General features: G+C 38.7%; 1 protein-coding gene and 1 pseudogene across 3 annotated transcripts; both read left to right on the top strand.

Moving 5' to 3' along the window:
- Positions 1-918: 918 nt before the first annotated feature.
- Positions 919-11922, top strand: LOC131306604 (alcohol dehydrogenase 3). Of its 3 annotated transcripts, none has more exons than XM_058332947.1 (10): positions 919-1124; positions 1626-1762; positions 1896-1942; positions 2299-2624; positions 2999-3081; positions 3181-3256; positions 3710-3771; positions 3878-3973; positions 4248-4409; positions 4501-4823. In XM_058332947.1, exons 1-10 carry the CDS (start codon positions 1088-1090, stop codon positions 4615-4617), a joined length of 1143 nt encoding a protein of 380 aa, XP_058188930.1. In that variant the 5' UTR covers positions 919-1087; the 3' UTR covers positions 4618-4823. The 3 variants fall into 3 exon arrangements, with proteins under 3 accessions (XP_058188930.1, XP_058188931.1, XP_058188932.1); XM_058332948.1 differs by lacking the exons at positions 2999-3081; positions 3181-3256; positions 3710-3771; ... (1 more) ...; positions 4248-4409; positions 4501-4823 and adding exons at positions 10062-10144; positions 10244-10319; positions 10778-10839; ... (1 more) ...; positions 11316-11477; positions 11576-11922 and having other exon boundaries at positions 948-1124; XM_058332949.1 differs by lacking the exons at positions 3878-3973; positions 4248-4409; positions 4501-4823 and adding exons at positions 10946-11041; positions 11316-11477; positions 11576-11922 and having other exon boundaries at positions 953-1124.
- LOC131307023 (protein FAR1-RELATED SEQUENCE 11-like) lies at positions 11797-17330 on the top strand (annotated as a pseudogene).
- The last annotated feature ends 296 nt before the right edge of the window (positions 17331-17626 follow it).

The following is a 17626-nucleotide window of genomic DNA, read 5'->3' as shown; positions in this document are numbered from 1 at the left end:
TACAATGTGGGGTGTTTCTGAGTTATTGAGTTTTGAATTTGGTTATTGCGTTTTGGTTATTGGTAAAAGTTGTTAAGTTTGGTTATAGAATGGGTAAAATTTGGTTATTTGCTAAAAGACTTATAACTTTACTTATTACAATGTTGGGTATTTTTTGAGCATTATTGTTAAATCTGCTTATTTACTCTCATTTGCTTATTACAATGAGATGATGCTCTTAGTGGAACCCATTCATCATAGGTCTGACATGTGCTCTTCGGTAAATTATTGATTAGGTGGTCTTGGGGCACCGAATGTGATGTTTCACATCCTTCTCCGCAACACATTTTGTGGGATCAATACTAAGTGTATGAATCCCATAAAATTGGGCGGTAGAGAAAAAAGTGTTAGCGCACCACGTCACGGCACCTCGGACCACCGAGTAATCACTCTTGTTGTTGTGGACGGAGTGGGTACAATCCTTTACTCGAGGCAGTGTCCTAAAGCATCCAATAACTTTTCACTGCCCAGTACCTGTATCTTGACTTTTCATTCATATAGATACAATATGTTACATCCATCAAATATTATACTGATCATGAGAGAAGAAAAGCAAAACCTTCAACAGTAATACCACGAACCAAAACCGGGCAACGGTTTTGGCATCGCCTATTGTATTTTCAGAAATGCTAATTACAAAAAAAAAATTACCCCGAAACTATCCCGAAAAGATTAATTAGTGGTTGAGACTCACTTTGATGTGTGTGACACAATTATCAAAGTGATTCTCAACCATTTATTGCTGTTTTCGAAATACTTTCGGAATAAATTTTCTTTGTAACTAGCATTTCCTTTGTATTTTACTAATAATTTAGCCTATGATTATTTCATTGGTGATATAGTCCAAAGACAACTGTTTGTAAAACCCCGGTTTTCCACTTAAATAATACTCCAAGTGAAGTCCATACAAACAACTTCTCAAAGACTATAAATACCTCAGAGTGGTAGTCTCTTGGCATTCTCACTCACACAAAAAACAACTTGAAAGAGTTGAAAGCCTGCCTCTGTTTTCAGTTTTTCCAGTAGAGAAAAAGAAAAAAAGGAAGAGATGTCGAACACTGTTGGTCAAGTCATACGTTGCAAAGGTATCACCCCACTGATCAATCACTCTTTGTTTGCTTCTTTTTATTTCCTCTAGGTTTTGAAGGTTGAGTTATCCTAAATCACAGATGGGTCTTGTATATTTTCTGGTAAATGATAGATCATCTCATCGATCTTCGCATTTTAGTTGCTTCTTTTTCTCTTTCTGATTTTGTTAGTTTAAGTTGTTCCAAATCCTGCATGGGTTAGATCGCAAAGGGAAATTACTAATCGGGTGAAAGGATTAGACTTGGGACAGATCAACGATAGTGATCAAGAAGTAAAAGTATGGATAAGGATTTGTGCACCGTGTACGGTTAATGGAAAGAAAAGTGGAAAATGAACTAAAAAAGCAAAACTGATGAGTCCCTGCACGATCCAAACACAGCCTAATGTGTTACTTTGATGGGGTTTTCTTCAGTACGGATTCACTATTTTCTTTTTTCACATGGCATACGAAAAATTGATTTGTCCAATAATGCCTTCTGTCATTTTGGGGTTTGCAGCTGCTGTGGCATGGGAAGCAGGGAAGCCACTGGTGATGGAAGAAGTGGAGGTGGCGCCGCCGCAGAAGATGGAGGTTCGTGTGAAGATCCTCTTCACCTCTCTCTGCCACACCGATGTTTACTTTTGGGAAGCCAAGGTAACTCCTTGACAATTAGTGTCCATTTTCTAAAATATAAATAAAGTGATTTATACCGTGATGATCCCTTCAGTGATTCTATATACACTACTATATGGTGTACCTCAAAAATGGTTTTGTTTCAATCTTGCAGGGTCAGAACCCTTTGTTTCCTCGAATCCTTGGGCATGAGGCCGGAGGGTGAGTTTTTCTTTCCAATATTATTTTAGTAACTAGATTTCCTCGGCCATCTCCAATCTTTTCGCTTTTCTTTTAGTAAAGTTTTGGTTAAAAGTTAAAACCTTGATCTGATAAGGAGCCCAGTAATCCTTACCTTAATTTTATCATCAAATGTTAACTTGCCGAGGATATTTGATAAAAGAAACCCATCCCCGATATTAACGCTTTTCGAAATTTCATCAAATATAACAATTAATTAACAAAGGAGAATTTGATGAAAGATATAGTTCATCTTTTTGATGAGCTAGGATATTGGTCTCGCTTGATTTGATATAGAGATCTGATGAATGATTGGAACCCTTTTCTTTTGTGTTTAGGATTGTGGAGAGTGTTGGAGAGGGAGTGACAGAGCTTGTGCCGGGAGACCATGTGCTTCCAGTGTTCACTGGGGAATGCAAAGAATGTGCTCACTGTAAGTCTGAAGAGAGCAACATGTGTGATCTCCTCAGGATTAACACGGATAGGGGAGTGATGATCCATGATGGGAAATCAAGATTCTCTAAAGACGGAAAGCCCATTTACCATTTTGTCGGAACATCCACCTTCAGCGAGTACACGGTGGTACATGTTGGTTGTCTTGCCAAGATAAACCCGCTTGCTCCTCTTGACAAAGTTTGTGTTCTTAGCTGTGGTATCTCAACAGGTACTAAACAATGGCAACCTCATTTTAGTAGATTTTTTGTAGTCTTGCGTTTGATATCTTCAGTTTCTGTGTTTCTAAAAATGAAAACAATGAAAAGTTTGAGAAAACGCGCATCAATGCAATACTGTCTTCATTTTCTTGTGTGAAAAACAGTTTATGACAACTTGAAAAGTTGTATCAAAGAGAGTTTCATAAACCAATCGGTCAACAATACCATTTTGCTGCTTCTATGTTGTTTTGTCGTTAAGCAAGTCTATGGATGTTAATTTTAGAAACAAACCAAAAAGTTTGCCTGATGCTATGTTGATTTGCTGAAAAATATGACACTATGTTGATTTGCTGAAAAATAAGTTTTGGGGCATTTGTTTCGATAGGCTTTGGTGCCACTGTGAACGTTGCCAAACCAAGAAAGGGCTCAACTGTGGCTGTTTTCGGATTGGGAGCAGTAGGCCTAGCAGTGAGTTTCACTAGTTTCAATTCAAATACTTTGTTGGTGTTGTGTTGACAAAATGTAGTATATGTGTATGATATTTGAATTGTAATTTCGTGTGATTAGGCTGCAGAAGGAGCTAGAGTTTCAGGTGCTTCGAGGATTATTGGTGTGGATTTGAATCCAAACAGATTTGAGCAAGGTACCTGATCCTATTAAGGGTCACTAGACTTATATTTGAGTTCTTGCATTTATAATGTGCTTCAGTTCTATTCCATACAAAAAGTATACGTGCCTTGCATCTTTGTTCCTTTCCATTTTTGAAATCCCTAGTGTGTATATGATTCCTCCCAAGGAGTCCGGGGAAAGAAAGAGCTATGCTACTGACCGAACCCTGTTTTTCGTTTTTTTAAAAGAAAAGTCCTATTTCTGCAAAACGCGCTACACTCAGCTTTTGCCCTTTGTTTTCTACTACATTCCCCCCTTTTGCGGCACAACCCTTATTTCTTCAATATTATTACATAATTAGAATAGAGAAAGAATAAGCGCAAGCATATAATAGGATAGGCAATTATGCACAATCATTGTGATTCAAATGCCAGTTGAAAAAAATGGACCGTTAGCTTCTAATGTGGCTGCACTCTCTGTATAACAGCAAAGCAGTTTGGTGTGACCGAGTTTGTGAACCCTAAAGACTATAACAAGCCTGTTCAGGAGGTACTTTTCTGTACTTATTTTCAGATATAACCTTCTCCTTATATTTTTGTGGACATTGCTTCCATATCTTAATCAAGTTTCTTCTCGTTCTTGACCTGCTCTTCAGGTGATTGCTGAGATGACTGATGGAGGAGTCGACAGAAGCGTCGAATGCACTGGACACGTTGATGCCATGATCTCAGCATTCGAATGCGTCCATGATGTAAGTTTCGCATATCATACTCCCGTCCTTTCCATTATCTCTACAAAACATATAATGGAAGAACACGTACTGCTTTTGCGTTCCCCTCTTTTTGACGCTTCAGTTTTTTATTAACTGTTTCAAACTTCTGCAATTTATCTCTTCTTCATCTCCTCCCATAGAGCTTGTACAATTTCTTATACGCATCCGTACATTGATAGGCATATGTTTATTTTGGTGCATCGGAAATTCGCGTTGATAGACATATGCTAATGAATACAATCTGCACTAACAGGGCTGGGGAGTTGCTGTTCTGGTGGGAGTCCCCCACAAAGATGCTGTATTCAAGACTCACCCTATGAATTTTCTAAACGAAAGGACACTAAAGGGAACCTTCTTTGGTAACTACAAACCCCGATCAGACATTCCTGCTGTCATAGAAAAATACATGAACAAGGTGAATTCTCGAATTCCTACTTCACTTGAAGGAAATCTATATTCATAATTTCGCCCCCAAATCGTTCCTAAAATTTCTGTTACATTTGCAGGAGCTTGAACTGGAGAAGTTCATCACTCATCAAGTCCCATTCTCGGAGATCAACAAAGCCTTTGATTACATGCTCAAAGGGGAAAGCATTCGATGCATCATCCGGATGGAGGATTAGAATGAAGGGAATCACGTGGTCGTATCCGGTGCAGTATAGTTTTCCATCTGTCATGAAATGATCATAGAAAAACTCAGTCTTGTTGTTTGTCTGGCTATAAGTTTAAGATGCTCAGTCTTCTGAGCATAGCACTTTTTTGTGTTAACTTCACTTCTGTTTATTACAACACTACTCTGTTCAAGTAATAGAAGAGTGTGCATAATCTATTCCCTTTTTTTTTTTTTTTTTGGTACTTTGCATAATCTATTTGTATGCCCCAGTTCTATTAACTCATTGTGTTCATCCGAAATGTAGTGCAAGTTTGGTGGGATGCAAATACTGTCTTGTTAAAAATGATATTCGACACATGAATTAGAGAAGAAAGCTTACCATAGAACGTTACTTACTTTTTACTTTTTTGGTGTACGTTTACGCGTAATATAAAGCAAATAGTGACACTTTTTACTTGGATTCTCCCACCTAATCTAGTCCAAGAGAGGGAAAAAAGCAATGGAGAAAATCAGGGGGACATATTTGTGCATCTTTTTTACTTTTAAGTTGTTATGTCCCAAAAAAATTTTAATGACTCAGAATTTCTGTTTCAGCATTCAAAAGTTGACAAAGAAAACCAGCTCTCCAATCCTATGTGCGATTAGCAAAAATATCTCAAACATTGGCTTCGAATTTGAAGGATTTAAAATTTATAAGCAGTTTAGTTTGCAAATGAACATCTCCATATTTTACTTCCACAAAATCCTCCCTCTCCAATCATAGCTTTACATTTGGAGAGGTCTTTTCTTTTCTTTTGTTTTTTTTTGTTTTTGTTTTTTTGGTTGAAAGGATGCGTTCACAAATGGCGGATTTTTCAAATCAAAAGAGATTTGGCAATGCCTTAAAAAATGGCCCTGCTGAAACCATGCCAAATTCACGTGAGAGTTGGTTTCTCCCTTTGGGAGGTGGGAACTGTGCAGTGTAGCTTTGTGCTGCACAGCCGTCGGCGAGGCCTTGCCGGCATCGGTCCGACAATCGGAGACGTCCACTGCGTAGAGCTCGTTGAGTACTACAAGTGTTCTAGAAATCAACCCGATCAAATATTATTGAGTGCCTCATCGGAATACATATAACTTGAAAAAAAAATGAATCCTAATGGATACGAAACACTGGATCAAAATTACTGAATCCATTTTTTTCAAGTTATATGTGTTCCGATAAGGCACTTAACGATATTTGATCGAGCTGATTTTTGGTGCACATGTAGAACTCGACGAGCTCTACGCGGTGAACGTCTCCGATCGTCAGACCGATTCCGGCAAGGCCATGCCGATGACTGCGCAGCACGCTGTGCAGCACATAGCTGCACAGCACAGTCGCCCGATCCCTCATTTTGCAGTTGGCTTGGAGCATTGTTCCACTTCAAATTTGGTTGTCGTTGTTGCCACCTAAGAATCGAAAACTCCGTCGGGGCTGCTCTTAGTAATTGGTCCCTGGGTAAGCTCCCCTTCGTACCCGCCAAACTCATCTATTTTGGCTTCATCACGGATTCCAAAATAAAAAGATCAAATTCTTTCATCTCATGCGTCTCACATTCATGAAAGCTAGAGTAATCAGGCCGTGCACACCGTAACCGTTTACTAATTTAAAAACGGTCATGGTGTGCACCACCTATAATTCCTTATACTCCTTTCTTTAGCCAATAAGTCATCACTTGCATTAGTTATACTTTTTTAGCCTCGTTTGCCTTTTATTTTCTGTTAATAAAGTTCTCAACGTTGCGAAAGAAGCTACTATCGAACATCACGTCATCACCCATCTTTCCAACCAATCTTCCCAAATAAAGTTTTGTCAATAGTTTTTGAATCCATCTTTGGTTTCCCAAACCCACTAGATATATCTTGATATTTTATGTAGATACATGTACCCATCACTGTTAAGGCTAAATTAAAATAACACTAACAAATTTTTTTTTTTTTTTATAGTCAGATGTCCAAACCAGCTTGTACACACCTTGACTAATTTCGAGACCTTGAAGTTAAGGAACGGGCAACCTCCGGTGACCCCAAGATTTGAAATGTTAGGCCTTCGTTTGATTCAAACTTGTGACCTCTCAGGAAGAGGCATCATTCTTTGGTCGAAAAATAGCGAAAAAAGAACAAAGAATTCCACAATCGGAGAGCTGGGTACGAAATATCTAACACAGTCAGCTTGATACTTGATAGCGTAGCTCGAAACACAGTCAAGAAACACAGTCAAGAGTATGATTACTTGATTCAACATTTCATTGGGCGAATTATGAGATTCACCTTGAATCTTCCGTATCCTAATTCATATCTAGGGTTTGAATCATGAGCATATAGATATTTGTATGTGTTGAATAGCTAATCTTACTTCTGATAGCCATCAACCAGAACGAGCTCAAAAAGAAAGCCAACATGGAAAAGCTCGCACAGAAGACCAATAAGAGAAAGCTCAAACAGGAAACCAACAATCCAAAAAGCTCAAACAGAAAGAGCATACAAACCAGTGGACAAATTCAACATATATGAACTATTGAGATTACACTACATATTGGAGTGCACAAGTTCATAAGTGCAACCACCAGAAGAAGTACAACCAGTGCAGGGAAAGAGCATACAAACTTAAAACTAGAAGTTGATGCTAAAAGAAAATTACCGGTGGCCTGACAAGGAGAAATCCCCCCAAAGTGGAAGATCTCATTGAAAACATGGACCAACACGAAACTTGAGCCGGGGTTTACAAGGTGAGGCGTGACAGAAGAAGGGATCTAAAAAATTTCCTAAATTTCGCTACGTCTTGAGGAATGTTCCTAAAATCAAAGACAAAAAAGGAGGCAAGGATAGCAATCCGATGTAAGAGGAGAGAGGGATCGAAAAGGTTCACATTCCATTAGAACGGGGAAGACTACAAACCCAACGCTCATTGCCTCTGCTGGTTCAGAAGTTGTTCCTTTGCCTGGAGGCGCTAATTTCGAAGCAAGTTCTTCATGTACTTTATTTTTTGCTCGGCTATGTTCTTGCGGTGCCGTCCTTGCTGACATTCTCGAGTGTCCTCTGCCTTGTTTTCAGGTGGAAAACTAGCCATTGAAATAGACAAGAATATATGAGATACAAAACAACACACAATGCAGGAGAACCTGAATTCCAAAACAAACAAACAGAGGAGATAGTAATACTTCAAGGAAAAGTGAACAAACGAGAAACTCCTCTTCTTAAGTCGGTGGAGTAGTTAGTTTTACTTACACTGCAAGACAGTCATGGATCATGGAGCCCCGGAGACAGTAGCTAGAGCAAGAGAGAGGATAGGCCGCAAAGGCCAACACCTCGATTACGGAGCAATAAACACGCATGTGGCGAGGAACATCACCTTCTGCCTCCCAGAGGGCAGCCAACTTTCCGTTTCCCAGTGAGACTAGAAACGGAGTTGAAAGCGCCGGCGGCATCCAGGGGTGACAACCGTTCCCCTTATGATTCTTTCCTGTAACCACCACTCTCTGGGGTTGGTTGTTAGGCTTGGAGAGATCCAGGCCAAACATAACCCCGGGATGGGCGTAGTCTAGATAGTAAAGGATCCCGTCCGCAAACGCGGATGCAAAAGTCCGCGGTGGGAAGTCATTATGGTATACGCTCCACGAATCAGTATCGACATCGTACGAATACAGTTTGGTTGAACCAGAGGAACGCATGATAACAATCCGCTTCTTCTTGTCACCGTTGTCGTGGTCGCTGAGGTCGACAACTGCGTGCCCGTTTATTAAATGAGGCACATCTACAATATCTCCAAATAAATCGGTTGGAGGATCTCGCAACACACGCCAAAAACCTTCTACACCGACGGATTCCATGTAAACCTCGGGCTTCAATGATCTAGTTACAGGAGGATCACTAAGATGATCTATGGACGACTTGAAAGACCCATGACGTATAGGTTTCCGTCGACAGCGACGCCGTGCGTATAGGCCCTGGGATAAGTCATGGAACGGTCTAGCTTGTTCCAGCCCTGTTTGGGACGAAGGGTGTCGAACCAATACACGTCGCTCACACGCTCAGGCGACCGTTCGTCGGGGTCGTTTGGATCGCCGCCGCCGATGGAATATATGGTGGAGCCCATTGCTGCACAGCGAGAAAAAGGGCGGAAAACGGGGGCTTGTTCTGTGAAAACGGGACTTAGGGTTATGTCGTGCGCCGGTGGTCCTCCTCCGATCTTGATTAAGAACCAGCCCAAGGTGCGATATCCCATTGATGCGCGAACGTATATGGAAGGATCTCGATCGCATTCTTCTCTCTGTGAAACGGTGGATATTCTCTTGCTTCTGCTTCTGCTTCTGCTGCTGGTGGTGGCGGCGGCGGCAGCGGCCATCTCGAATTTCTTCACTAATTCTTCACTAATTCGATCACTCCTGCTGTCCCCCTGAACGCTCCACTTTCCACCATCTCGCTCATCTCTCTCTCAAATCAGTTTTGTGAATTATTAGGCCTTCCGATTTAGGGTTTCAGATTTGTGTGCAATCCCGCCAAATTTGAATTTATTGTACCTCGAAGTCGAAGGTCGGTTGTGAGGACCGGTCCGGTTAATTGACCTTTTTGCCGGGTCATGCGTCCCATTCGGTTGCTCCGGGTTAGGGATCCTCTTTCACCCCATTTTTGTAGTAATTGGGAAAAATTGTTCAGTGGTTGCACCTAGGCCACCGCCAGACGCTGTGGTGGACACAGAATTTGTTTTCATCAGAGCTCAAATTACTTTTATTTTAACATTTTTAAAAAGGCAATTGATTCTGGTACTCTACTTTTTTTTTATGACACTCCAAAACTTGTCTTTTAGTGTGCTTACACTAAAAGACAAATTTTGGAGTGCCATCATAAAAGAGTGGAGTACCAATATCATTTTCCTAATAAAAAATGGTTTATAATATAAATATTGCTACTTATAAGACAAGATTTGTGTACATATACACACAATCGTATTTAATTCTATAATCATGACCGAAAAATGGTTAATTACTTGAAATTTTAGGAGTTTTTTTTCACACATGTATAAAAATTTTATCAACTTTTTTTTTCACTCGAGAGAGACTAATCGTATAGAACTTTTCCAAATCAGAAGCATCCATCCACTTCTAAGAAGCAGTGAGTTTGAGTCCCTTGTGAAACTACAAGCAGAAGGACAAAGATGTGCATCCAACGAACCAAGCATACTATTAACCTGAAATTATAGTGTAGTTAGTGGGATAATTGGGAGGTGTGCGAGGAAGTAGCCCCGGCTTGCACCCCCTAGTCCGCCATTGCCAGACATGATGCTCCACGTGCCTCCAACACCACACATTTACACGAGTCCAAATTAAATTTACACCACACATTCTGTGGATGTTAATTTTAGAAACAATCCAAAAGGTTTGTCTGATACTATGTTGATTTGCTGAAAAATAAGTCTCGGGGCATTTGTTTTGATAGGCTTTGGTGCCACTGTGAACGTTGCCAAACCAATAAAGGGCTCAACTGTGGCTGTTTTCGGATTGGAAGCAGTAGGCCTAGCAGTGAGTTTCACTAGTTTCAATTCAAATACTTTGTTGGTGTTGTGTTGACAAAATCTAGTATATGTGTATGATATTTGAATTGTAATTTTGTGTGATTAGGCTGCAGAAGGAGCTGGAGTTTCAGGTGCTTCGAGGATTATTGGTGTGGATTTGAATCCAAACAGATTTGAGCAAGGTACCTGATCGTATTAAGGTCACTAGACTTATATTTGAGTTATTGCATTTATAATGTGCTTCAGTTCTATTCCATAAAAAAGTATACGTGCCTCGCATGATGTATCTTTGTTCCTTTCCATTTTTGAAATCCCTAGTGTGTATATGATTCCTCCCAAGGAGTCCGGGGAAAGAAAGAGCAATGCTACTGACCGAACCCTGTTTATCGTTTTGTTAAAAGAAAAGTCCTATTTCTGCAAAACGCGCTACACTCAGCTTTTGCCCTTTGTTTTCTACTACATTCCCCCCTTTTGCGGCACAACCCTTATTTCTTCAATATTATTACATAATTAGAATAGAGAAAGAATAAGCGCAAGCATATAATAGGATAGGCAATTATGCACAATCATTGTGATTCAAATGCCAGTTGAAAAAAATGGACCGTTAGCTTCTAATGTGGCTGCACTCTCTGTATAACAGCAAAGCAGTTTGGTGTGACCGAGTTTGTGAACCCTAAAGACTATAACAAGCCTGTTCAGGAGGTACTTTTCTGTACTTATTTTCAGATATAACCTTCTCCTTATATTTTTGTGGACGTTGCTTCCATATCATAATCAAGTTTCTTCTCGTTCTTGACCTGCTCTTCAGGTGATTGCTGAGATGACTGATGGAGGAGTCGACAGAAGCGTCGAATGCATTGGACACGTTGATGCCATGATCTCAGCATTCGAATGCGTCCATGATGTAAGTTTCGCATATCATACTCCTGTCCTTTCCATTATCTCTACAAAACATATAATGGAAGAACACGTACTGCTTTTGCGTTCCCCTCTTTTTGACGCTTCAGTTTTTTATTAACTGTTTCAAACTTTTGCAATTTATCTCTTCTTCATCTCCTCCCATAGGGCTTGTACAATTTCTTATACGCATCCGTACATTGATAGGCATATGTGTTTTTTGGTGCATCGGAAATTCGCGTTGATAGACATATGCTAATGAATACAATCTGCACTAACAGGGCTGGGGAGTTGCTGTTCTGGTGGGAGTCCCCCACAAAGATGCTGTATTCAAGACTCACCCTATGAATTTTCTAAACGAAAGGACACTAAAGGGAACCTTCTTTGGTAACTACAAACCCCGATCAGACATTCCTGCTGTCATAGAAAAATACATGAACAAGGTGAATTCTCGAATTCCTACTTCACTTGAAGGAAATCTATATCCAATATCCATAATATCGCCCCCAAATTGTTCCTAAAATTTCTGTTACATTTGCAGGAGCTTGAACTGGAGAAGTTCATCACTCATCAAGTCCCATTCTCGGAGATCAACAAGGCCTTTGATTACATGCTCAAAGGGGAAAGCATTCGATGCATCATCCGGATGGAGGATTAGAATGAAGGGAATCACGTGGTCGTATCTGACGCAGTATAGTTTTCCATCTGTCATGAAATGATCATAGAAAAACTCAGTCTTGTTTGTCTGGCTTTACGTTTAAGATGCTCAGTCTTCTGAGCATAGCACTTTTGTGTGTTAACTTCACTTCTGTTTATTACAACACTACTCTGTTCACGTAATAGCAGAGTGTGCATAATCTATTCCTTTTTCTTTTTTTTTTGTACTTTGCATAATCTATTTGTATGGCCCGGTTCTATTAACTCGTTGTGTTCATCCGAAATGTAGTGCAAGTTTGGTGGGATGCAAATACTGTCTTGTTAAAAATGACATTCGACACATGAATTAGAAAAGAAAGCTTACCATTGAACATTACTAACTTTTTTGGTGTATGTTACGCGTAATATAAAGCAAATAGTAGGAGTAACTCTTTTTCGTTGGATTCTCCCACCTAATCTAGTCCAAGAGAGGGAAAAAAGCAATGGAGAAAATCAGGGGGACATATTTGTGTATGTTTTTTACTTTTAAGTTGTTATGTCCCAATAAAATTTTAATGACTCAGAATTTCTGTTTCAGCATTCAAAAGTTGACAAAGAAAACCAGCTCTCCAATGTGTGATTAGCAAAAATATCTGAGACATTGGCTTCCAATTTGAAGGATTTAAAATTTATAATCAGTTAAGTTTGCAAATGAACATCTCCATATTTTACTTCTACAAAATCCTCCCTATCTAATCACAGGGCCGGCTTATGGCCAAGGCTAGGGAAGCCCGCGCTTCCGGCCCCCCAAAAAAGTTAAAAACGAGGGTCCTGAAAATTTTATGATCGAAACCTAATTTTTTTTTAATGAAGACAAAAATAAGCCAATAAGCCAATTTTTTCTTTTTTATTCAAAAAAAATTGGATTTTGATCATAATTTTTTACTTTTTAGATTCCTCTCGGTATGAACTTTTTCTTATGTTCATTTTCATTTTATTTTTGAATTATTTGGAAAGAATTTTTATATTATTTGACTGGATAAAGAGCACTTTTTCCAAACAATGTTTTCTTAGTGAAGAGGAGGCTTTCGTTTTTACAAAAAATTATGCCGATAGAAATGGTTTTGCCATCCGAAAAGGCCGCTTCATCACAAAAAATGGAGAAGTTAAAAGGTGAGATTTTTTTTTTTGCCATCGTGAAGGAAAGACTCCTTTGAAAATTGTGGATCCTTCCAAAGAACAACGTAATAGACTATCATTGAAATGTGGTTGTCAAGCTCATATGCGTATCAAATTACGCAAGTCTTTTGATATTTTCCCACAAGAATGGCATGTCACTACATTTGTTGTTGATCACAACCACGAGTTATTATCCCCTTCAGAAACCCGATTCCTTCCATCAAATCGTACAATAACGGAAAAGGATGAAAAGCGTATATATCCTCTTGCTCAAAGAAGGAGGACTTTCAGTTAAGTTAGGCAAATTATGCGGGTCATTGAGCTTGAAACACATGTCAATCATGGTTATCTTCCATTTTTAGAAAAAGATGTACTGCGCGCGTAACCTTTTTACTAAAGTTAGGAAGAAGCAAGATGCCAATGATGCAATGGATCTTTTGCAATATTGCAAAATTGCAAAAGAAGAAGGGGAAGATTGCAAGTTTTAATATGTGTTTACACCGGATTAAGAAAGAAAGTTAGAGCACATTTTTTGGTCTGCTGCGCATTGTATTGATTGGTACAAAAAAATATGGTGACGTCGTTGTTTTCAATACTACTTATAAGATCTCAATGCATACCAAATGCCTTTCGGAATTTTTGTGGGAGTCAATAATCATGGGAAGACTATTCTATTTGGTTGCGCCTTACTTCGAAATGAGACAACAAGTACTTTCCGGTGGTTAACGAAGGTAACCTATAATTTAATTTTTTTAATAGTTATTATATGTCAATTTCTTGTGGCTATGATACTAATCTCTTTTAACTTTGACATGTAGCCTTTTTTGTCTGTGATGAAGAAACCACCTAAAACCATCATAACAGACCAAGATCCATGGATGACGGAGGCAATTTCAGAAGAATTGGCATCCACCAAACATAGTTTTTGCATATGGCACATAACTTCTAAATTCAGTGGTTGGTTCACCTCCATTCTCCGAAATAGATACCAAGATAGGTGTGCTGATTTTTATAAGTTATATAATTTGGATGCACCTGAAGACTTGGAAAGAGAGTGGCCTCAAGTGGTTTCAAAGTATGAGTTGCACACCAACAAGCATGTCATTGGGTTATACAAAATTAAGCATTTTTGGGTGTCAGCTTATCTTTGCGGCTATTTTTTCGGATGCATGACAACAACGGGAAGATCGGAGAGTATAAATGCATTTATAAAAACGGTTTATCAGCTCTCACACCAATCTTGGACAATTTGTTAAACAGGTTAGTAGACATGTTCATATTATTTTTTTACATTCCGATATAAATATCATTGTTTACCTAAAAGTTGTAATAAAAATTTAGGCCGATCTTGCAATTGAAGACATTGACCAAGTACAATTGCATGACACAATGTTGGAAACGTATAGAGGTTCCTCGTTGAGAACAATGTCATCATTGGAAGAGCAAGCTCATAATGTTCTTACACAGTATTGTTTCAAAAAGTTCCAAGAGCAGTTTGGGAGAGCTACTTTATATTCATTGACCCATGAGGATGGCCATATGTTTGTGTTGAAGTATTACGAGGAAACACGTTACAATAAATGGCACAAAGTGTTTTGGGATGGGGAAATGACAATATGTAGTTGTAAGCATTTTGAATTTTGGGGAATCCTTTGTTGGCACATTTTAAGTGTGTTTCTTCGTAAGGATTGCTATAAAATTCCTTCTCATTGTTTGCCATCATGTTGGTGCCGTCAAGCATTGCAAGTTGAGGATCGTTCCAAGTTTTGGGAGAGGATTTCCAAGTTTCGGGAGAGGAATTATTGCCGGATGAAAATGTTGATATAGAAGTTGGTTGTCCTCCGATTTCGAAAACCAAAGGTCGTCCGAAAAGAAAACGAATGAAAGGTGGAAGGGAAGGAGGAAAACAAACAAACATTTGTAGATTGTGTAAGGGTATCGGACACAATTTTACTACATGTCCAGAGAAGGAAAATATCATTACTGGTTCACAAAAAAAGAAGAAAGCCACTTTGAGCGACATAGGATTGAATCCTATATTTTGTGTGAGGTATTAGAAATTGGAGACTTTGAGCGACAGAGAATTGAATTCTATATTTTGTGTGAAGTATTAAAAATTGGAGTTTTGGTCAATTTTTATTTTTAATTGTTATCTTGCCCGAGTTTTGTACGGTTGTTATACAACTGTAATTTTTGTCCTCTCTTTTAGATGTTAAAAATTGAAACTCTTGAATTTTTATTTAAGAGTTTGTGATAGTATTATCCAATTATTAATTTCCCAAATTATACAGATATTCTAATGTTAGATTTTATTTTTTCTGATTATTGTTTTGATATGGTTGACCCAACTGAGCTTCTTCGTCATATCACCAAATCCAAAAGCGAGCATTCCCTCTCCTTGTTACGTTGGTCTTTACAGCAGAAAAAAGAAGAAGAAGCCAAGATTGGTACGTAATCTTATCATTTGCACTGAAAACTTTTCGCCTACCTAATTTTTAAATGGAAATGAGGGTAGTATTGTCATTAAAAAATAGCATTACAAACATTTATGGGTAGTTTAGAAAATAGTGGTGAAAATTAATATTTTGTGAGTGCCCATAATTAACACAACTCATGGATTAAGTATATTTATGGGAAAAAGACATGAGATTATGCATGTCAATGGACCGGATCCGATCCGAATCCGATAACATAGATCCGATAATCCGAATCCGGTAATCCAAATACAAATCGGATAGGATTAAATCCGTTATCAATCCGAATCCGAACTTTTTTTTTTTTTTTTTTTTAAAACAATAATTTTTTTATTTTGAAAAAAAAAAGTTTAAGAAATTTTATTTTTATTTTAAATTTTTTGTTTACCATTGGGCTACCACTTCACTTGTCTCGATAGGGGCATTGTTGTGTGATAACGTTTACATTTGCAACTTCAAACCAAGCATAAAAATCTGGATCATTTTCTTTAATTTCCTAGTATTTATCAGTATCAAACAAAAAAAGGGGGATTTCCTTTGAATCCTCTCCTTTGCGTTCCATTTGCAAAAACCCAAAATTTTCAAAGGATTTAGCTCCAGTGTAAAAAGGTTATACTGTTGGTTTAAAAACTAAAGACGAACCAGCTAATCAAGAAAACGTATCAACCCACCCAAGGAACTTCAATTGCAAGGAAAGATTAAGCCATTAGCACAAGCTAATGCTTCACTGCCATTGCCTTCAAGTACACTATTTGTATGTGCCAACGAGAGCTTCTTGCACGAGACACCTTCTCAAGAAAATCATGCCTAAGCTCTATTCATTGTTGAAGAAGTGATGAAAAGGGTGTTGCCGATCCAAAAATAACAAATAAATGAGGGAGGGAGTTATTTCCAATCACATACGTGGGTAAACAATCAATCAATCCCTAACGTGTAGGTTTCAGGTGCAGGTACCCTTTCATAATCCATTGATTACAGTTGATAATTTTCTTTGTTTCTTAGGACAAATACATCTACTCACATGGTTGAGACATACTCCCATTGAATTTCATTAACTATGTCAGGTCATAATATAGTATGCTGCTCATGCACGTGTTTATATGTTCATGAAGTGTCCACGTAACACGCACGCTGCCGTGTCTGATATCCTAAAATTTAGGGTTTAGGGAGGTCCGTAGTTAGAGACGCGGCACACATATTACGCGACTACTCGTACCTGAGTTCATGAATATAAACACGCACCTAGTAGTAGTATGTTTGCTTAGTCTCTAATTGGTACATAAACTGTGAACCTCACCAATCTTCTTGTGTATGAGATGTATTGCAGCAATTGTAAGTTCACCAACAAATTACACACACTGACACACACAATTCATAGTTTCAGCTTGTTTTTTTTTTTGGTCACTTAAAACAATCTTTTGCTGAACAAAATGATCTTTCGGTATTAGCAATCTCAGAGTTCCGCAATCACGATTTGCTCTTGTACACAATCTCATCATCCACGTCAAATGCCGGATTACAGATGCGCCTGAAGAGCCTACCAATGCCCTGCCACAAGAGAAAATGCAAGAGTGATACTATGGTGCATGTTTTTCCCATTTCAAAAAGAAAGAACAAGACAGTTCAGTAAGCAATCTAGTTTGATTCATGTGCTTTTTAACAACTTTTAAAGATGAAGACAAGAAATGAAAAACTTTACTCAATGAATCCATCGTACAAATACACTGAGAGATTACAGCTATTTATACAACTCTAACTGTCATTAGTTACAAACTAATCACAGCACCACTAAGTAACAACCACTTAGTGTAACAAACTAATTCTCTAACTGAATTAGTGGAGTGGAGAGGTGAGCTATATCTTCTGACTCATCTGCTGACTCAGCTTCAGTGTGAGTTTTTGAACTTAAACTGTGTTGGACTGAGTTGGTTAACAGCCGCCCGCAAGCTGATGGGGGCACTTGTGCAACCATTAGCTTGGCCCGAAGAAGAAGAAAACGATCACTAGTGAGGGGTTTGGTAAAGATGTCAGCAACCTGGAAGCCGGAGGGCACATGTCTAACTTGCAGCTGCTTATGACTTATCTTTTCTCTGATAAAATGAAAATCGACCTCAACATGTTTAGTCCGTGCATGAAACACTGGATTAGTGGCTCAGGAAATCGCAGAGACATTATCACACCAAATAATAGGAGCAGAGGGAAAAGAAGGAACATATAAGTCTTTGAACAGTTGTAAGAGCCACACAATCTCTGCAGCCACATTGGCCAATGCTTTATATTCAGCTTCCGCAGAGGAACGAGCA

This window comes from Rhododendron vialii, chromosome 11a (assembly GCF_030253575.1).
Source record: "Rhododendron vialii isolate Sample 1 chromosome 11a, ASM3025357v1".
In the NCBI taxonomy this organism is placed as follows: domain Eukaryota; kingdom Viridiplantae; phylum Streptophyta; class Magnoliopsida; order Ericales; family Ericaceae; genus Rhododendron; species Rhododendron vialii.
The sequence above is the reverse complement of the archived record's forward strand: the minus strand, read 5'-3'. Positions and strand labels throughout refer to the sequence as shown.

Excerpts from the sequence above, each read along its gene's own strand:
- LOC131306604 (XM_058332948.1), top strand. The coding sequence starts at position 1,088 with ATGTCGAACACTGTTGGTCAAGTCATACGTTGCAAAG. Across the intron at positions 1,763-1,895 it reads TTTACTTTTGGGAAGCCAAG|GGTCAGAACCCTTTGTTTCC; the intron begins GTAACTCCTTGA and ends TCAATCTTGCAG. Across the intron at positions 11,042-11,315 it reads CATTCGAATGCGTCCATGAT|GGCTGGGGAGTTGCTGTTCT; the intron begins GTAAGTTTCGCA and ends CTGCACTAACAG.